The 22,704-nt window shown below is 39.3% G+C and overlaps 1 protein-coding gene across 1 annotated transcript in view; it reads right to left on the bottom strand.

Moving 5' to 3' along the window:
• LOC306864742 (guanine nucleotide-binding protein G(olf) subunit alpha-like) overlaps positions 1–22,133 on the bottom strand; it is a 306,051-nt gene extending 283,918 nt beyond the window's left edge. The window contains exons 1-4 of the mRNA XM_079408947.1: positions 21,657–22,133; positions 21,404–21,476; positions 20,610–20,664; positions 20,393–20,512 (exon numbers count right to left, since the gene is read on the bottom strand). Coding sequence (XP_079265073.1) covers positions 20,393–20,512; positions 20,610–20,664; positions 21,404–21,476; positions 21,657–21,795 — 387 coding nt within the window. The 5' untranslated portion in view covers positions 21,796–22,133. The remainder of the gene's footprint in view (positions 1–20,392; positions 20,513–20,609; positions 20,665–21,403; positions 21,477–21,656) is intronic.
• Between the last annotated feature and the right edge of the window lie 571 nt (positions 22,134–22,704).

Here is a 22,704-nt window from a genome sequence, read left to right as displayed (position 1 = left end):
GGACTTCAGAAGAAACTCCGTTGACCACCCCCCCACTGACCATCGACAGCTCGACTGTGGAGAGAGTCAGCAGCACTAAATTCCTGGGGGTGCACATCACAGAGGATCTCATCTGGACCACCATGTCACTCTCCAAAAAGGCACAACAGTGCCTACACTTTCTCCACCAGCTGAAAAGAGCAAGTCTCCCTCCACCCATCCTCACTACATTCTACAGAGGCACCATTGAGAGTGTGCTGACCAGCTGCATCACTGTCTGGTACGGGAACTGCAGTGCTGCTGACCGCAAGACCTTCCAGCGGACCGTGAACACAGCTGCAAAGATCATCGGTGCCCCTCTCCCCTCCATCCTGGACATTAACCTTACACGATGCTCCAGCAAAACCAACAGCATCGTGAAGGACTCCACCCATCCCTCCCACAGTCTCTTCCAGCTCCTACCATCAGGAAGACGGTACGGAGCATCAGAGCCCGCTCCGCCAGACTGCTCAACAGCTTTTTCCCCCAGGCTGTGAGAGCCCTGAACTCAAATCACCCCGCCCCCTTCTGAAACCCCATGCAAACCCTTACCTCCTGAAACATGGACCACCCCCCACCCCAAACACCCCCCCCCCCCCCCCCCCCCCCCAACGTTACCACACCAAAGAAAACAATTGTATGTAGGGCTGGGTATCGTTCAAAAATTTTCGATATCGATACCGATACCTTGAGTTCGATACTGGTTCCTGAACGATACTTTTTTCGATACCATTAATAAGATTACATTATCTTAAAAAACTTTTTTTTTTTAGCTTGTTGATATTTGTACAGACTCAAAGCCTCATCTCCTGAACACCTCATCTCCTTAACCATCTGTTAGGCTATGTTTACATTAGTGCGTGTTCATTTTAAAACACATAGCTCAGACAGAATCATAATTTCTAGGTTGTTAAAGACTTCAAGAAATTTAAAATATTCATCCACTTTCATAAGTGGGTGTTTTATTTTCTTTCACCACATGTTTTATTGTTATTAAATTCTGGTGAAGTATGTCTAATTATTTGAATGCATAAAAACAACTAAGTTTATTTAAATTTATTCTTAAAATAGCCTTATGAAATGTTTTATTTTTCCTCAGAAATTCTGTGTTCTGTATCTGGTTTTCAAATGAAGACATAAAACATTAATTTAATTTATCTTTAAATTATTGAAAATCAAAGTTTATTTATTTTGGCAAACAAAGGGGGGTTATTATTAAAATTAAAACATGGAATAACTGTTGTGTGATCATTACTATAAAAAAAATAAAGTTTTAATAATTTTAATAGTAGCCTAGTAGTAGCAGTATGTACTGTCTGCTGAACAATATTAATTTATTTCTGCCGCAGTGTCTTCCGAGTTAAACCGAACTTTTATTTTGACGGGTTGCCTGGAATACCTTTACAGTTCTGTGTGTATATGATATGACGCTAGTTTTCCTCGAATCAAACGGTAAAATGCTCATGAAGTGAGTCTCAGAGCAGGTCTGGAGATGTTGTTCATGTGTTTATGTCCTCATTTCGTGAGACGGCAGATGCTGAAATCACCGCGAGCGTCACGCACGCTTCAGTCTGTGTGCAACGTTAGTAAACAAACCACACGATATAAAGAGCGGACTGCTCCGTGCGCTTTCGAAACGCTCTTGCGGAGGTCAAACACAGATCAATCTGCACGTCGCCGTTTCTAGTCAAACACACCTAGTGCTGCAGGATTATTGGCTCACTGACGGTGATGAGATTAACCCCTTAGGTATCGAAATTTGGTACCGAACGACAAGACGTTTTTCGATACTTGGTGGTATCGAGGCAATTCGGTCGGTGCCTAAAAAGTATCGAACTCGATACCCAGCCCTAATTGTATGGAACTTTTTTCTTGTGCAATTCGAAGTGTGCTACACACAGGTGAGTGGGCCTGTACAAACCACCTGTAGTAACACACTCTCCTCTATGTGCACTAGACACTTTACACACACTGCTGCGTATACACAATCCCACAAAAGACTCAGCAATATATGTATGTTTACATGCTCATGCACTACAAATCATCCTGCACTGTTCCCCAACAAGCTGCTTGACTCAAAATGTCTCTCTTTGCACATGTACAGTATTTGTGAAGCATTCGTATAGTTTGTATTTTTTATCTTAATTTTATTTCGTTTGTATAGGGTAAATATTTATGTGAAGCATTCGTATAGTTTGTATTTTTTATCCTTTATTCTTTTAGGTTGTATGGGGTAAATACTTATATATAGTATACTTATAGTTAAATCTGTCAGTAGGTTAGTTGTGTATAGGTTTATAGTGTTTTTTTACTTCATTGTTGTATGTCTGTATTTATGTAGCACCGTGGTCCTGCGAGGCACGACATTTCGTTCCACTATGTCCCCACATGTAGCGGAATGACAATAAAGCTCAACTTGACTTGACTTGATATAACATCCCAGTTGAGAAATGCAAATACGATTTTTTGTTTGTTATAACCTATTTCAATATTCCAGAGAACATTATTCAGTGAATTAACATTATCCAGTGAATTATTCTTCACTCTTTAGCCTTTTAAACAGCTTATAAACCTAATACTGTATTTAAAAATGAAGTTGATATGATTATTTTCTCCACTTGAAAACATTAGACATTCTTTTGCTTATTGTTAATATCAGTGTTGCTGATTATGCTTTTTATAAATAAAATGTTTTTATTGTTGTAATATGAAGATTAAATTTAACATTTAATTTAAATTTAATTAAAACATTTTGTTGTTAAGATGACTGAAAGGAGGAAAACCCTAAGTGAAGTATGGACTTACTTCACTCAAATTCAAATTCAAATTTTATTTGTCACATACATATACATACATAGTACGACATGTAGTGAAATGTATTGTACGACTGTCCAACAAATTGTCCAACAAAATTAAGAAAAACCTCAAGTTTACAAAATACAAATAGAAAAAGTACAGTAAACATATATACAGAAATAAACTAGCAATAAAATAAAATAAATAGATATGAGAATAAAAATAGATATGAAGAATAAAAATAGAATATGATTCTATATAGATTCTATAAAAAGTAAAGTGTATGTCCGTGATAAAGTGTCCGTGTGCTGTGCAGTGCAGTAAAGTGTATAAGTGAGTAAAAGGAATACTAAAGACAAAGACAAATGGTATGTAAGTCCCACTCATTTATCCTTACGTAACCTTCTACAAATTAGTGCAGATTGTATTTGAAAATGTGCAAAGTGGAAGTGTGGGGTGATGTGATTAGAGTGGAGAGTGGTTAAGACTCCGAATGGCCTGCGGGAAGAAGCTCCTCCTCATTCTCTCTGTGTTCGCCTTCATGGAGCGGAAGCGTCTCCCTGAACGCAGCAGAGAAAAGAGTCCATTGTTGGGATGGCTGAGGTCCTTCACTATCTTCCTGGCCCTGGTCAGGCACCGCTTGCTGTAGATCTCCTGCAGGTCAGGGAGCTCGGTGTGAATGGTACGTTCTGCTGAACGCACCACCCTCTGGAGGGCTCGTCTGTCCTGCATAGTGCAGTTCCCGAACCAGGAAGTGATGCTGCCCGTCAGGACGCTCTCGATGGTGCAGGTGTAAAAAGTCTTAAGCACCCGAGAGGGAAGTCTAAAGTCCCTTAAGCGTCTCAGATGGTACAGACGCTGCCTGGCCTTCTTCACCAGGGTGCTGGTATGACAGGACCAAGTCAAGTCCTGCGTGATGTGAACACCCAGGTATCTGAAGCTGTCCACTCTCTCCACTGGAGTCCCGTTGATCGTGATCGGCTGGTATGACCGCTCCTGCTTCGTACTGAAGTCCACTATCAGCTCCTTAGTTTTGCTGATGTTCAGGTGTAGACTATTCACCTGGCACCAACTCTCCAGGTTCTTAATCTCCTGTATGTAGGCCGTCACGTCGTTGTCTGAGATCAGGCCCAACACAACAGTGTCATCAGCAAACTTGATGATGGTGGTGGAGTTGGAAGTGGCCACACAGTCATAAGTGTACAGTGAGTACAGCAGGGGGCTCAGAACACAACCTTGAGGGGCTCCAGTACTTAGGGTGATGGAGGATGAGGTGTGTTTACCCATCCGTACGGCTTGCTGTCTGTCCTTCAGGAAGCTGGAGATCCATTGGCACAAGTGTGTGCTGAGACCAAGGACCTCCAACTTGGAGGTGAGTGTGGAGGGAATTATGGTGTTAAACGCTGAACTGTAGTCCACAAACAGCATTTTTACATAATTCCCTTTTCTGCAGTCCAGGTGACTTGTTGTGGTGTGGAGGAGGTGAGAGATGGCATCCTCCGTGGAGCGGTTATGCCTGTATGCAAACTGTAGTGGATCCATTGTGTCTGGTAGTGATGCAATGATGAAGTCTCTGACCAGTCTCTCAAAGCACTTCATCACCACTGATGTGAGGGCTACAGGGCGATAGTCGTTTAGGCAGGTGGGCTGCGGTTTCTTGGGAACAGGAACAATGGTGGACTGCTTAAAGCATGAGGGGACTATGGACTGTTCCAGGGAGAGGTTGAAGATCTCGGTGAACACCGGTGCTAGCTGGTCAGCGCAGGCCTTCAGAACCCGACCTGTGATGCCATCTGGTCCTGCTGCCTTCCTGATGTTCACTCTCCTGAATGCCCTCCTCACGTCATGCTCCGTGATGGTGAACACATTGTCCTCACCGGCTTCCTCAGCGTGCATGCAGTTAGCACTGCTAGCGCCGCTAGCGTGATTAGCTGCAGCCTCGAAGCGAGCATAAAAAGTGTTCAGCTCGTCAGCCAGAGAAGCGTCCGCATTCCCCGATCTGGAGGGTGGTGTTTTATAGTCCGTGATGGTTCTAAGTCCCTGCCACAGGCTCCTAGAGCCGCCATGTTGGAATGGCGACTCTAGTTTCCTCCCGTAGCGCTGCTTCGCCTCCTTCACCGATCTGCGCACGCTGTAAGATGCAGCCTTGTAGTCATCCATGTTCCCGGTGATGAGCCCTGTGTTGTAGGCAGCGGAGCGGGATCTCAGGGCGTCGCGGATGGTTTTATCCACCCACGGCTTCTGGTTGGGAAACGTCCTGATGATGGTTTTCTGCACCGTATCATCCATTAGTTTCTCTATAAATCCCACAACCGCTTCCGTAAACAAGCTGACGTCATCAGAGCTGCGCCGGAACATGTCCCAGTCTGCGTCATCTAGCGCGTCCTGCAGAGCGGCCACCGATTGGTCCGTCCAGCGTTGGACCTCCCTCTGCACCGGGGCTTCCTGTTTCAGCCTCTGTTTGTAAACAGGCATGAGGAAGATGGCGGCATGGTCCGATTTCCCAAACGGTGGTTGTGACTGTGCCTTGTAGCTGTTCTTGTATGGGGTGTAACAGTGATCTAATGTCCTTTCGCCCCTGGTGGGGCAGCTGATGTGCTGATGGAAGTTCGGCAGTGCACGCTTGAGGTTGGCACTGTTGAAATCTCCCAAAACAATGAATGCGGCGTCCCGGTGCTGTGTCTGGTGAAGGTGTAGTGTTTCATGTAAATCCCATATCGCAGTGTCCGTGTCCGCTTGAGGTGGAATATAAACGGCACTGACGATGACCGAGCTAAATTCCCGAGGGAGATAAAAAGGGCGACATTTGATGGTCAGAAGTTCAAGATTCGGTGTGCAGGAGCGTGAGAGGGGTACAATGCTCGCGCTGTCGCACCAGTGTTTGTTCACCATCAGACATACTCCACCTCCCCTAGTCTTCCCCGAGTCCAGCGTTCTGTCCATGCGGTAAACCGAGAAGAACTCGGCCGGCTGGATGGCGTGGTCTGGTACCGCTGGGTTCAGCCATGTCTCGGTGAAGCAGAGAAGATTGCAGTCCCGAATGTCCCTCTGGAACCTGACTCTTGCCCTGAGGTCATCGAGTTTGTTATCCAGCGACTGGACATTGGCGAGCAGGACACTTGGTAAGGGAGCGCGGTGTGCGCGTGCCCTCAGCCTGTTCCTGACGCCGGCTCGTTTCCCTCGAGGACGCCGGTACGGGTCGCGTCCTTTGTTCCTCCTCAGGATCTCGCTTGGCCAGGATGGGTCCGGGTTCAAAAACGGCGAAAGGTTAGTGCATTGTGCACCAATAGAAATAAGAGTGGCCCTGTCGTATGTAAGAATGGCCATCTTACAAAAAGAAACCGGTGTTTATAGTTAACAATACGAAAAAATAACAAAAGAAGACAAAGTTTGGTCGGAGCAGTCGTGACGGCAGCCGATCTCACCGGCGCCATCTTAGGACAGTTATTTATTTAATTTATAACCGTAAATAAATATCGGATCTGCATATCGGTTATCGGGCACATAAACATGCAAATAATTGGCATTGGAATCGGTTATAATAAATCAATATTGGTCGATCATTAGTCCAGACGGCATACCACCAAGGCCTTGAAAGCAGAAGTTTCAATAACAACCAACATGCTTCTCCCTCTGCTAAAAAAAGTCTGGATGCAAGAACATGTATCCAAAGAATGGAGGCAAGGACATCTAGTAAAACTCCCCAAGAAAGGTGATCTGTCCAGCTGCAATAACTGGAGAGGCATCATGCTTTTATCTGGAACAGGGACAGGGAAGCCATCAGGAAGCTAATGTCACACTATGGGATCCCACCAAAGTTTGTCTCCATTATCCAGCAGTACAGCCACCCCACATGCCAGGTCATACATAAAGGAAAACTTACAGAAACTTTTGAAGTGAGGACTGGAGTGAGACAGGGCTGTTTGCTGTCACCAACTATCTTTTTGCTGGTAGTGGACTGGATATTGAAAATGCACTGCGGAAAATGGCACTTACTTAGTATTTTTGTCTTGTTTCTAGTCAAATATTCTTAAGTCAAGATATTTTTACTAGATAAGCAAAATGATTTAAGATATTTAGTCTTGTTTCCAGGGGAAAAATTATCTGCCAGTGGAGTACTTTCGGCTCTGTGTATTAAATGCCACTTAATTTGAAAACAGGTGTCACGGTGCACACAGCAGGGAGGAACAAGGAACACGCAGATGAGGATGTAACTCAAATAACAGACTTTAATGTTGACATCAAACACCGGGAAGTAACGAGTAGACCAGACGAAATAACACTGCACAGACAGGACTATAAATACACAGGTAAATAAACGAACACGGCTGGACAAGGATAAACTACTAATGACATGAAACGAGGACAGGAAACAAACCAAATATGGGCATGAAAACACAGGGAGCACGTGGAAACACAAGACACACACAACAGAGGTCTGACAACAGGTGATGGAGATTTATTACTAATCGCAGAACCGGCTTTACTGATGAAATGCGCATGAAAATCGCATGCAATAGATGCGCATGGCAAAACTGTGCAGCCCTATCATGGGCCCAGCTAAAGAGAATCGCCCAAAACGAAGTCCGCTGGAAAACCGTTGTTGAGGCCCTATGCTCCATTGTGGAGCCAGTGGAATAAGCAAAACAAAGAGAGATGTACTTGACATTAAAGCACTATGTTTTGAGAGATAGACCCCAGCGAATTTAAAGTTTGACATCGTTAGTTACAAACATGAGATTAATCATTTATAATCACTTTAATTTAATGACAAGACTTAAGCTGAATTTTAAAACAAATAATTAACAGGACAGCTTACATACCTTTCTTTTTGAAGTGGCGACATCATGGATTTGCATATACATACACACTTTTATGTGTATGGTCTGTTTCGAAGTTTTTAGATCCAAGGAGATCTGGGAGATGCTCTTACTTTCTGTATTTGGTGCACTGTAACACTGTGCTCGTGCAGCGTCATGAACTGCACAAGATTTTGACTCAGATCACTGCTGCCACTGATTCTGTGTCTTACGTTTTGCTTAATAATATAAGTCGCAAGTATTTATTAATAAAAAAAAAAAAAATCACCATTTAATTACAGTTGTGATAAAGTCAAGTCCTGCCAAGTCATGAAGTTCACGAGTCTTTAACCTGGAGTCAGAGTCTGAAGACTTTATTGCTGGAGTCCAAGTCAAGCCTGAAGTCTTTATTGCTGGAGTCTGAGTCAAGTCTCAAGTCATTTAATGGCATGCTAAAAAAAATCCCATTTAGAATCCTCATGTATTGAAATCTTCCTATTTACGAAGCTGTGTTATAGGCTATAGACAAAATATATGATCTATAATCTGCTTTGTAGAAAAAAAAAAAAGAGGTGTTAAAATGTCAGGTTAATGTACATCCAGCCTGTTACTTATGTTTTAATCCAGTACTATGTTCAAAGCAGTTTTTCTGTAATCAAATTCTAGAATAAGAGTCTGATCTACCATGACTCATAAGAAAATATGTCACACAGATATTACAAAAACATATAAATAATGTATTTCTTTATGATATAAGTCAGGGGTATTCAATTAAAGTTCCAAGAAGTGCGGCTTCTATATTTTCTTCCTAGCAGAGGTCTGGACAAAAAAACAAAACAAAACACATTTACATGTATTGTATTTTTAAATTTAGAATGCTAGTCTATGTGACAGATTTTATTTTTTTTAAATGCCTGTTTTAAAAGCGGTCTGCGAATCTTTGAGCGCATTGATTGTGTGTGTCTACAACAGCAAGTTATATGCTTGTATATCTTTGAATATTCATTGATTATTATGGTGAATGCGAGATGGCTGACACGTCAACGTATCTGGAGTGGTCGAATAGGGAATCTACACATATTTATGATCTGCTCGTCACTCCACAGAAGAGAGGGGCGGATTAAGCAGAGCTCACTAGTAAAAAAACTTTAAAGTAATTTTTCTCAGTTTCACACTCTAGCGACTTAAGGTCTTTTGCCTTTGTAGGGCAGTATAGACACATCAGAGCCAGTGGTAAATTCCAGAAGATCTGGCTGAGGTGAGGTGCTCTTGGAGGGTTTATAAGCATTGAACGGCCACTGACGTCCTGGAGCTCTCCTCTCCGAAAACGCTGAAGCAAAATTTCAAATAGGCCTAGACGTTATCTTTATTAACAAACCACATTCCGTGACACAAAACAGTATTATTCTTAAATTATAGTGTGTGTGTGTGTGTGTGTATACACACAATAGATAGATAGATAGAAATAGTACTTTACTTTACTTTTAGTCATTTAGCAGACGCTTTTATCCAAAGCGACTTACAAATAAGAAAAAGTAACTAAAACTAAAAGTTAACACACTGTAAATACTCTATACACACCCATTTAAGAAAATACAGAAATAAAATAAAATTGACAAATGCATACAACAACATTTCAATAGTAAACATAGAAAGGAAAAAAATAAATAAATAAAATAAAAATAAAAAGCGATACTTATATCCTTTGCCGGTGTCCTAGCCCGGTAGAGTCGAACGGTAGAGTCAATGGTCTTTACACTCTTTGGTCTTCACACGAAGAGGGCTTCACACGAGGGCTGCCGCGACCGCTGCCGCGGTATAATAACCTTTTTTATACCTATCTAACAAATCACTGCTAGAATTCAGCTGAACCCACTTTCCTATTAATCACTAAAAATGGCCAAGCAAGTGCACACACTGACAAGATACGCGATACAGTATGAGACCAAACGCGATTTCAGCAACTCTCAACATAGTAAACAAAATAAGTGTTTCCTAGCAACGGCCATGCTAGAAATATTACATATTTCATATTACATATTTCCTAGAAAATAGTACATGCAATAGTACATTTCTCAACACAACAGCATTCCGCAGAGATGACATTAATGGCATGTTTCTGTGTTTAATTACCCAAACTTTGACACGCTGCCATATCGACAAGCTCCGCTAATCAACAGCTCTCTTGTTGAACACCTCTAGTTGTTTTACAAAATGTCTGCCCAACCAAACCTCCTCACTAACAAGCAACAATAGCTAAAGAAAAAAAAAAAAAAAAAAACTCACTCACACCACAGCGTTTTCTTCCACTTACACATGCTAACTCCACCCACTTACTCCAATCAACTCTAGATTTCAGCTCTTTGCAAATAAAGAACATGCAGTTCTAACAAGATTACTCAAGATTTACAGGCATAAGATTAGTTCAGAACCAGTTATTATGTAATATCAGAATGGTGGTAGGGGTGGGCGATATGGGAAAAATATCATATCACGATTTTTTTTAGAAATATCACGATTCACGATTTTAAATCACGATTCTTTGTCATGTTAGTTTTACAAGTTGTCTGAGCATTACAGCCAAACTAGAAAGACAAAGATGCATGGCAGATATTTAGGCTAAAGTGGGCGAAGATAAAAATCGTTGTCATTATTTTATCTTTCTTATTAAAAAATAAGAACAAAGATACACATTACAAATACACATAATATACAAATAAAACAAACAGTGCTTTATTTTCAGGTACAATAGGTGTATTTAGCAGGAGCATTCAATGAAATTGAATGAACAAGTATAAAAATAAAACACTAGATAGACTGATTCCTAAAGCAACTGTATTAAAGTTTTTCAGTCAAGAATAGTGAGTGATTTTTCTCTTTTGCGTTTTGTTGTTTTGTTAACGTTAAATGAATAGTTCCCCCCAAAAATAAATATTCTGTCATCTGTCTGTCAATTCTGTCATAATGTTTTATTTTTATACCATCATTTACTCAAAAGTTGTTTTAAACCTGAATGAGTTTCTTTCTTCTGCTGAACATAAATGCTATTTTGAAGAAGGTGGAAAACCAAACAGTTGCTGGTCCTCAGTGACTTCCATAGGATTTTTCTTTCCTGCTATCAAAGCCAATGTGGACCAGCAACTGTTTGGTTACCCTCATTCTTCAAAATATCTTCTTTTGGGTTCAGCACAAGAAATTAATAAAAGTTTGGGACAACATGTGAGTGAGTAAATAATAACAGAAATTAAATTTTAGGGTGAACTATCCCTTTAATGACAATCGACAGCATGTTTAGTGTCCTGTCCCTTTAAGAGCTGCACGCATCTAATAAACAGGCACGCATCCGTTTCTCTCTTAACTATTTACTTTCATTTTAGAGATAACCAACTCAGTCTGTATGTAAACCTTGTGTGTTTTGACAGTATTAGCGCAAAAAATAAGTTAGTTGAGTAATCAGGCGCTGTTAGACAAGCTTTTTAGTGCACGTGCTTCAGGTGTATACGCTCAGAAAAAGCGCACATCAGACCAGCGCGCGAATGAAACATTTAACCAGCAAGGCTTGTGTGCAAATAATGTACTTTTGCGATCGCGAATAAGTGCAGTGTCCTGTCAGAGTAACTCTACTGCTGTATGTCGTGTTGTACAGTATATAGAGACGGAGACCAGAACTGTATTTGACATAATGTGTGCTGTAGCACGATACTACGATATTTCTTCAAAAGCAGATCGTGGAGACATTTTTATCGTCCACGATCAAAAATCGTCATATCGCACACCCCTAAATGGTGGTAAAAAGAAATATTGTGAATATTAAGGAATTAATTTTTGCCATGCTCCTTTTGTCCAGTTTTTTTTCACTACATATTGTACCTGGGTTTTGAAGGCATGGTTTGGTATGTTTTCAGTACAATGGAGGGTCCTGGGGTTGGGGTCTTTCTTTTAAACAGTTGTAGCTGTGTCTTTAAATAAATTTAATAATAATTAAATATATCTTAAGGATAAAAATTCTGTCTCAGCTAAAGCTGTAAACTATACAGGGAGCCCTATTATTTGCACTTATTTAAACATGCATTAAACAATTAAGATATCACTAACAAGTTACGTAAATTATTATGAATACATAGGGAAATATAGTGCATATTTTTAGGGAAATGCTAGTTAATTTTTCTAACAAACAAGCTGTGGACATTCTGCATTATATAAAATTATGTGACATTGTTTACAAGCTGTTTTATTTATGTCTTTCCATCGGGTTTTCCTTCATGTTTATTTCATGCTTAAAATAGTAGTAAAAGGGACGGGGTGATCATGTTTACTCATGCTCTGATCGCAGTGAACTTAGGAACATCTGTCACACCACATCAAAATGGCTTTTCATTTAAAAAAAATTATTTTGTTCAAATTAATATATATAAAATGGTGAGTTTCAAATTTATTTCTGGACATGCTGTGGTTAAAAAATGCATTTGTTTGGTACATATGTATACCAAACTGAAAGACCCATACAAATACATGTACCTTTACACCCCTAATTAAAGTATCACAAACACAATGCACTACCAGTCTTCCAGGTGAAGATTCTAATGATTTAGAAGCTCTTCCCCCACATTTCATCCTGACCTCACTGAGCATGTTCTCTTTTGATACACACATGCGTTTGGTTCAGAAAGATGGACGACCCCCATCAGCTCTTATCTGTTAGTGCTTGGTCAGTGTGTTTACAAACAAAAATCAATACACCATTACATAAAGGGCCTAATTAATGAAGACAGCACTGCGGCCCAAACATACACACATATACATATACACATACAAAAGCACAAACCCCATCATATTAATCATATAGCAAACCTCAAAAAAACATTCATTTGCAACTCAAGCTAGATTTACAGTAATTTAAGAGGTAAACTGGCTTACTCTTTAATAGCATAAAATGTTTACAGTGTTTATTATGTTTATCATCTGTATAATGACAAAATCGCCATCATCTTTACCATCATCAAACAGCTCAGAAAAAGAGTCAAATAATGTTTAAGAGAGTTCTGTGTGTGTGTCCTCTGTCAGCTGGCAGCCACTTTGAACTCTGATCGAATCAGCCTTATAAAACACATGACAGGCCGACCGCTCTCTGCAACTCAATAGAGAGAGATTTGAATTAAGTAACAGTGGCAATGGCAAACACACACACACACAAACATACACGTGGCTGTGCACACTCATGCCATCTCCCCTATAGCGCTAGTTACCAAATACAAACTATTTTGGTTCTGAAAGAAGCATCTATTTAGAAATCATACATAACTTCTTATCAGCAATAGCTGAAACGCTTGCCTTATGCATTGCATAGTGCTCTTTCACTACTAAACTATTTTGCTATAAAAAGCTGTTTACATCTGTTCTTACATGCAAATATTCTACATTCCCCAATATTTTTTAAACGGTCATGAAACCCTAAAACACATTTTTTGAGATAGCATATATGTATAGGTTGCACATCAGTGAAAACAGCCTGCTTCAAGTTTATGTGAACAATATTTAATATTCCCCTGTGCTCCAAACATGAACCAGTACTGTTTATGCGCACATATCATGTTTTCTTCAAATGAAAGACATGCAAATAAGGGCACTGATAGAGTGGTATGTCTGATCATGAACGCGATGACATGACAGATTATTTTGATACACAGCAAACAATAATATAGAATGAAAATTCAAAGAGGAGTGAACAAAAAGTAACTATGCCTTTATTCTTTCTGTTTTAAACTGATGTGTGTAATTTGTATTGAGACTGTAATGCTGGTAAATGTGACAATATTATTAGAACTTTTAAATGTTCTTCTTAATTTTTCATTTAAACCAATATCTCTGCTTATTTATTTCAAATAATAAATTATCAAAACATATTGGATTTGTTCATGATAGTTGTTAGTCTCTAATGATAAGATTTATTGTGAGTTCATTATCATTATTTTTATATTTTTAAAATATATCAAGGTGGCCCCTATCTATGTTGATGTTTGTATTTTCTTTCTTTTTCTGCTCATATTTTAATATTAATTTGTCTGTATAATGAGTGTGTTGTAGGTCTGTTTTATTGGTTGTTTTCTCCCCTCTTCCCACCCTCTTCACTCCCACATTTCCACAGCTTTTCCACAGTCTTTTTCAAATCTGAGGTATGAATGACTAGTGCTAAAAAAGGGGGGTTTCATGCCACTTTTAAGAAATTAATTATGCCTTGAATGCCTTTATAGCATGATATGACTGGATCATTCATACAGTATACTTTTGTATTTGATTGTATCATTAAATCATTCAGAAATGAATTAAAAGGGTAATCTCAACAGTCTCAAATATAAGACAAAAAAATAAGATTCAAAACATTCAAAAGTGAGCTACAGAAAAAAAATCTAGGCAGACTATTCAGTTAAATAATTAAGGCATATTTTCTGCTGTTTTTCAGTAATAAACACAAAACTGACAATTAAAGAGGCAATTAAATTAAACCTATATTCTCAGTAGCAAGGTGGTAACAATTTTTTTGGAACAGTTAAACTTACAGCTACTCTAAAATTATAAATGCTGCTCCCGAATGCTGTTAAGAGATGCACTAAAATACTAGCTCTAAAATGGCGTTTTGTAATTAGCAATGGGATCTTAGGGTGCTTTCACATCGGTAGTTCGGTTCATTTGGTCCGGACCAAAGGCAAAAAATTATACATTGTAGCTATTTTTAGCCGTTTTGGTTCCTTTTCACACCACACTGTTTGCTCTGGTCCGAACCAGCTGAAACGAACCAAAATGCAGTCACGTGACAACATCTGCTTCACTTGTTGGCTAGATGTGTCTTTGAACGCATTCCCTAAACTGCTTTTCGATTGGTCAGAAAGAGCGTGCGGGAAAATTCCAACGGTGCTCCCGGAAGTAAACAAAGACAGGAGTAAAATGCAGCAGACAGCACACTGCTATTTTGAGGCTTGGTTTAGTCCAAAAATGCGCAGTTCTTTTTGCGGTTGGGTCTGTTTAAGGTCGGATTGCTTTCTCACCACAAACGAACCGCCCCAGGGTTCGTTTGAAAGCGTACCGAGACCACCTCTTCAAGGAGGTCTCGGTACACTTGTTTGGTCCGCTTTTGGTGCGCACCCGAGTGTGATTGCTGCTTTCTCACCTGCCCAAACGAACCGCACCAAGAGGGAAAACGAACTCTAGTGCGATTCAACCGAACTAAATGAGGCAGGTGAGAAAGCACCCTTAGATGAGATTAGTTTTACACGTTACTTGCAACAGTGCATTTTGAAAGCAATGACTGGATTACCACTTTATGGTAACACGCAAAGTTAAACACTAAGCGTTTTCCTCAATAATCTGTTGGTTAGGGTTAAAGAAAATACTTAACATTGCTCAATCGATTAACGTAGTGATATTAAAAGACCTCAGTATACACCTTACTGATGATGTAAACTATATAGAGGGAAGATGATGAGCGCAGAACATGCAAAACTGCACATTAAGCATTTTCAAGTAGTGTTCACTGCAGAGACAAATGCCATCCAGTCCCCCCTTTCTAAACGTAATAGGTGGAGCTTCACCTAATCCAACTCCACCTCTGTGGACCGAATGGGTGGAACTATGTTTAGTGATAGGGTCATGGTTAAAGTTAGGGTGTGGTTGGTCTATCTCCACCCATTACGTCCAGAAAGGGGGAGCTGGATGTCAAGCTCCGCCAATTGGCGCTACAATGAGCTGCCTCTCAGCATTTTCCCAAGAAAACACTTAGCATGGTTTATTGCCTCAATCAATTATAATAAATGACCAAATTTGTTATCTTATTAATAAACCATACTATGTACAGTTAAGAACATTGACCAGAATATTAATGCAATGCCCAAAGTTTAATATTAAGCAATTGTCCACCATAGCAAACTGTTATAAAGCAAATGCTTAGCATGAAATGCAGTGTGTTGCATTTTTCTGGCCTCATATGATTGCCTGCATCACTAATAAGCTGTATACCAAGTTTGGTCTTTTTATATTACTGTCTTTTTTTTTAGGGCAGTCGTGGCCTAATGGATAGAGAGATGGACTTGTAACCTGAAGGTCGTGGGTTCGAGTCTCATGTTTGGCAGGTATTGTAGGTGGGGGGAGTGAATAACCAACACTCTCTCCACCCTCAATACCACGACTGAGGTGAGACCCTTGAGCAAGGCACCGAACCCCCAACTGCTCCCCGGGTGCCTCAGCAATGGCTGCCCACTGCTCCGGGTGTATGTTCACCGTGTGTACACTTGGATGGGTTAAATGCAGAGCACAAATTCTGGGTCACTATACTTGGCCACACACCACTTCCCTTTCCCTTCCCCCTTTCCTTAATGCATTAAGCCACTTTTATTAAATAATGGTTTTCTATGGGAAAGTTCATCAGCCTGTTAAATTCAGTCTCTTTATATCGTCAACTAAATTTTCAAATAAAACTCTCTTGTTCTCAGTTGTTGAAGCCCTTAGACTGGTAAGAGTGGCTTCCAAATCTTCAATAGTTATCGACTATTGCAATGCCCTCTTGGCAGGTCTTCCAGCCAGTTCTATCAAACCGCTACAATTAATCCGGAATGCGGCTGCAAGATTAATCTTTAACAAGCCCAAAAGAGTGCATGTCACACCTCTGTTCATCAATTTGCACTGGCTACCAATTCGCATAAAATTCAAGGCATTGGTGTTTGCCTACAAAACAACTCTGCACTAGGGGTGTGCCATATCATACCGTACACGATAATGGAATACATTTTTACATGATAAAAAAAGTGTCATATTGCGATATCAATGATATCAATGATGACGTATTTACTAGGGATGCACCGAATGTTCGGCAGCTGAAATTATTTGGCCGAATATAGCAAAAAAAACGTGTTGGGCCAAATAAGCAAAAAGAATGAATAAATTGTACTGAACAATGACGTGACACGATCAAATAGAGGCGCGCACTAATGCAGCAAACATGACGACAATGTGGAAGCATTTAAAACTGTCAGAGAAAGACGCAAAAATCATTACAAGCACCGACAGCGAGAGACTGTTTAGTACTGCATCTCATGTCTCCGATGAGAAGAGGAAAGGGTGGTTGTTGCTGGTAACTGTATGATGATTAAAATCACAAAATGGCCTTAAACAATTAAATACATTGCAGAACGTTATGTTTTCTAATACACGCATGAATTGCATGTGTTCAAACAGCGCTGCACGAGCTCATGGCACTGTCTCGTTAGCCAGGGTTTAAAGTCCAAACCGCAAGGGAAATCTGCACATAATATTCAAATTGGGATCTGTAATATTTTCTAATGTTTTAAAAGAATTCCCTTCTGCTCAGAAAGGCTGCATTTATTTGCATGCCTGATTCAAGAAGGGGGTCTCAAAAATGGCCACAAAATATTATTTTACTAACTTATTAAATTTTAAGTTAAATTGTGCTTTGTTGGTATAATGTCTGCTAGAATAGAATGTTAAAAAAATGTTCATTGTTAAATAAGTATTTTTAAATTATTTTTTATTGGTGTACAATGTTTAAAAATATTAATTTATTCCATGTAGTGTCCATTTCATTCATTTAACATATTTGACACATTAACAGATTAACATATTTGAACATAAAAAAAAAAAAAAAGTAACACAATATTTACTTTCCCCGGTAATTGGTTACTTTTATAATGATGTAGCTCAGTTACTAATAATAATAATCTGTTACATTTATATAGCGCTTTTCTGGGTACTCAAAGCGCTATACATGGAAGGGGGGAATCTCCTCATCCACCACCAATGTGCAGCATCCACCTGGATGATGCGACGGCAACCATATTGCGCCAGAACGCCCACCACACACCAGCTTATTGGTGGAGAGGAGACAGAGTGATGCAGCCAATCAGTGTATGGGGATGATTAGGAGGCCATGATGGTCAGAGGCCAATGGGAAAATTTGGCCAGGATGCCGGGGTTACACCCCTACTCTTTTTCGAAGGACATCCTTGTGGGATTTTTAATGACCACAGAGAGTCAGGACCTCGGTTTAAAGTCTCATCTGAAAGACGGTGCTTTTTACAGTATAGTGTCCCCCGTCACTATACTGGGGCATTAGGACCCACACAGACCACAGGGTGAGCACCCCCTGCTGGCCTCACTAACACCTCTTCCAGCAGCAACCTAGTTTTCCCAGGAGGTCTCCCATCCAGGTACTGACCAGGCTCAACCCTGCTTAGCTTCAGTGGGCAACCAGTCTTGGGCTGCAGGGTGATATGGCTGCCACAATAGTAACTGACTAAGTCAGTTACTATTTGTGAGAAGTAACTAGTATCTATAACTAATTTCTTTTGAGTAAGTTGCCCAAAAGTAACTTGCCCAACACTGGTAACTATTACAACAATTGCACTTCAGTGGTGTTTCTGCCACCTTATGACAATAGATTTAAACTTCGAATTAGGTAGTCTGTCATCAATGACAGTAGCTCATTGGAAAAGGATGGAAAATACCCTTCATTGTGTTTGCACTAATAAATGCTGCTGCCTGCCAGCTGCAATCACCAATCGCATGTTTTTTTCTATATCATCATAAATATCATTATCGCAAATATTCTTGAAATATCATGATATAATTTTGAGGCTATATCGCCCACCTCTACTCTGCACCCCTTTACACACCTCAATTCACTACTTCAGACTAGGGCAGGGCATTTTTTTCTGATTTTATCGATTAATTCAAATTTAATGTTTTGCCATGATTTTAAATTTTAGAAATCGAGGAATCGTGATTTTAATTAGAAATATTACCAAACATTAGAATTAGACACTTTGAAAATATGCCAGTGATAACAGTAAAGAGAAAAGAATGATTAACCACTCACGTTTGACACACTCATATGGCTAGGCGCCATTCACACAGAATGAGCTTTTGTGTTCACCAAGATGCGACGCAGGCATTGGAACAGAAAAAACATGCAAGAAGATGGGAGTGAACTTCTTTTAACTTGAGTGCTGCGCATTTAGAATGCCATTTCATGCATGAGATGCTGCAAGAGTCAAATTTTTTATTTAAAAAATAGGGCCTCTAAGACTAACATTCTCAGTTCTTTTTCTATTCTTTTGGCTTTTCTTTCATTGTAAAAAAAAAAGAGAGTGAGACCCTCTAACAATAATATTCTCTATTGTCTTTCTATTCTATCTACTTGTTTTCTTTTTATTTATTATTATATATATAAAAAAAAACTTGCTATGTGTACTGCGTTAGGCTAAGCTAGACTTATCCCAGCACTTACATATTATTGCTCTCTTGTTGGTTTGATTGTTGTCCTCATTTGTAAGTCGCTTTGGATAAAAGCATCTGCTAAATGCCTAAATGTAAACATCACTATAATAGTACATTAAGCCATGTTAAGCATTTTTCACGTTAAGCATTCTTGGGGAATCCTGAAGTATGACGTTTGAGTATTAAACCCAGTATTAAAGCACAATGTCACACAAGCCATTATATAAAGTTAAAGACACTAAAAAACCGAGAGCAATATATGTTTTGGAATATTTGATCTGTGCATCAGCGGTGAGGGAAATGACATTATATATCCCTTCGGTCCCTTCTTGGTAGAGAAAACTGCTTACATGTACACAGTAAAATTAACCCTTACCTTTCTTGTCAGTCTACACGCTATCTGTATTTCACTCTTAGGTAATGGTAATGTAGGTATTGTCTTTCCAAAAGTTACAACAGTCGATAGCAGTTGGATCTTTTCATGCATAAGATACATTAGACATGCTTTTGAATGTAACTGAATGTCAGGGAATCATTAACAGGCCTACTGATCATTATGAATATCTGATTTATCACCCACCCAGACCTAACAATTGTATGTTTATTTTTCTATTTCTCATGGTATCTGGCATTACTTTGTGAATAACTGTAGGTGAAAGAAACTAAAATAATTCTAAAGTTACTGTAGAAATTTGTTTAGACATCAGTGTTTACACAAATTCGGTGTATGAATAATTTAATCATAACACATTCATGAGTATTCATTTGTACACCAATTCACATCATGAGTGCATAATTTGAATGAAAACATTTTGCTTTGAGGTTCATAAGACAAATATGAAAACTGTTCAGAGCAATGGTCTTATTGCATTTGACCTGAGGCAATAGTGAGGACATGGAGACAGGTACAATGTTGGCTAGTAGTATTTCTGCTTGTCTGTCCTGTTTTCGTTTGTTTGTTTGTTGTATTTTGCACATGTAAATACTGGCACAGTCTTTGCTTGGATAATAATAATAATAATAATAATACAAAGAATGTGTGTGCATATTGTGACTAGTGTTAAAAAGTCAAATAGAATAAAATGAAACCAATTTAATTCATGTAACTAAAAAAATAAGTTACATTTAACATAAACATATTTAATTAATCTGCCCTAGTTAATGTGATCTTTCCTAATACCAAAACAAACAACCCACAGAAGTTATGACATTGACTGACATCTACATCAATTGCCATGAGCAGACATGGGTAAAGCACGTGTAAGAATCTATTGCAGAGAATACATTATGAAGTATATGTCTGTATTATTGACAGGATTTAAAAGGGAATTTGTGCACCACTTCAACCATAATGACTCACTTACACAGAACTACTGCTGTCTAATCAACTCAAGAACCAAAATTTCTATGATCAAGTATGTGATATAAATTTCCCCTGATAATTCTTTTTAGCTACTCCGCTTAGTGCTGTAACAGATTGAGATGTGGTCTCTTACCTCTGTGTAGTCAAAATCTGAGAGTGGAGCTATACTTTTGATGTACTCAGCTCTAGGCTGATTGGACGGGTTGGCAATCGACACAGGGGGCGTTAAGGTGCTCATAGCAGATACTATCGTCTGGAATATGGAAACAGAGGTGTTAAAGCATGCTGAATGTGGGCACTAATCAGAAAACACAACTGCTAAACAATTGTTATTTACAAAAATGACTTACCACAATGGCGTCCTTCACATTTTTCCGGATATCCAATATTTTTTGCTTCTTTTCTCTGAACAGAGGAGGAAAATAGGAAGGAACAACTGTCATTAAAGAATGAATGACATCTCAAAATTAGGAGTGTCAAAATAATTCTCCATAATGTACTAACGTGACTATAGCCTACTATTACTCAAAGTTGGGCCTTATCAATGGGCAAGTTGTGATTATAAGCAGTCACATGCCTAAACAGCACATATTGCACAGTGTGACCTCATTTCTGGCCATCATGATAGTGAACATGGAAATAACAGCATATTACTCTGATACATAATCAATTCAGTTATTATTTATTATTATTAACGGTTTTATGCCATTAGATAAGGCCCAACTAAGTTATACGGTCTAGGTAAACACAAAAACGAGACACAAATATGCGCCAATTGGACAGCAGATGTCCGGGTACGCAGTTCAGAAATGATGCTGAAAATACTGCACACACCTAGGCTATAGCCCAAAATGTTGTACAGGTGGTCGGTCAAATTTGAGACTCGAAAAAATTTGCATGCGTCTATGATGACCAAAAATGAGGCCCAAAATGCTACACAAGCTTATGATAACCAAAAATACTGTCTAGGTAGGCAGCTCACTAGGTTTAGCGACAGCTATCGAAACGCACCGGACGCAGAGGCGTAACAGTTACATCTGAAGCCCGACAATATTCTAACATACAAAACATAAATACCGCATCCGTTATAATAAACACAGTACAGGCCCAGTGTCAGTAAATAACGCTAAATTAACACACTCACTCTGCGTTAAAGCCGTTGACGTGCAGGATCCGCATCTGTTTGACTATAGTGCTCTTCCCGGATTCCCCAGCGCCTTAAAAAGCATAGAAAAAACACATACGATGGCACATAGCTAAAATAAGAGTATTTCCAGAGCCATGGAGAAATTATCTATCCATCCATGATTATGATGACGATATATCCATATCTCTGCTCGAAGTTTGCTGACACATTTACCTGTTATTGATGTATCGGTTATACATTCCTGTCTTACCTAATAAGAGCAGGCGGTGTGTGGCTTTATACGCCTGTCTCTCTTTCTGTAACTGTTTCTCGATCTTTTTATTCGCCTCTCGTTGCGCCTTCTCGTCGATGCGCTGATCCTCTGTTTTGCTGTTGCCCAAACATCCCATGTTCAAAAGCGTCTCTCTTCTCAAATACACAGTAAATAATAATATTATCTCAAATAGCCTATCTTCTGTAATGATGATTTGAAGTGTATCGGACTGATTAATAGGGCAAGAAATCCGTGCGCCACGGGAAAAAAGGTTTCGCTTTGACTCCTTTTCACATACAAGCGACAGATTCAGTCGGATCCTCTCGAAATATTCATGATCAATGTTTGAAAATTAGACAAGCGACTGAAGCTCAGATCATCTGCCTCTCTCTTCCCTCTCGCTATTTTGCTGTAAAGTGTCTGTGTTTGTGTGTCTTTAACTCAGCACTGCCTCTCTCTGCACTTACAGGAAGTGACACTCCACACTCAACCTGCTGATCCCAGGTCAGCCTCTCATATCACCACTACATTAGGCTACTGCATTTAAAGCTTATGCAATCACTTCATCATGTAAAAGGCGTCATTCATGAGTGAGTTTGTTACAGAATTCTCTACTCCAGCTACTTCACAGTGCAATATAATCATACCATCAGTTGATTTTTCTACATTACTGATGTTAAATAATAAAAAGGAGCGTGTCATTTTAGTTATTTTCTAAGCAGCATTACAAAACTGTACACATTTTGGGTGAACAAGGTTAATTGTAACACTTTATACTGGAATAAGATGCCCAGGAATAAGATTAATTCAGTTTATGTTATACATGCTGTGCCTGATAGCAGGGTCTATTGTAACATTATATGGGTTATTGTCAAGTTGTCAACTTTTAAACTAATCAGTTGGTACAATGCGCTTACATACATGTTTTTACATTGTACTTTTATTGTACTTACTATTTTAAAAATACCTGCATGTAATTATATCTGTAATTAAGTTGGCTTGAGAAAGCCAATTTACTGAAATCCTATTTAAACTTATTATTCTT

The sequence above is a fragment of the Barbus barbus genome, assembly GCF_936440315.1.
Source record: "Barbus barbus genome assembly, chromosome: 46".
Taxonomy (NCBI): Eukaryota; Metazoa; Chordata; class Actinopteri; order Cypriniformes; family Cyprinidae; genus Barbus; species Barbus barbus.
The sequence above is the reverse complement of the archived record's forward strand: the minus strand, read 5'-3'. Positions and strand labels throughout refer to the sequence as shown.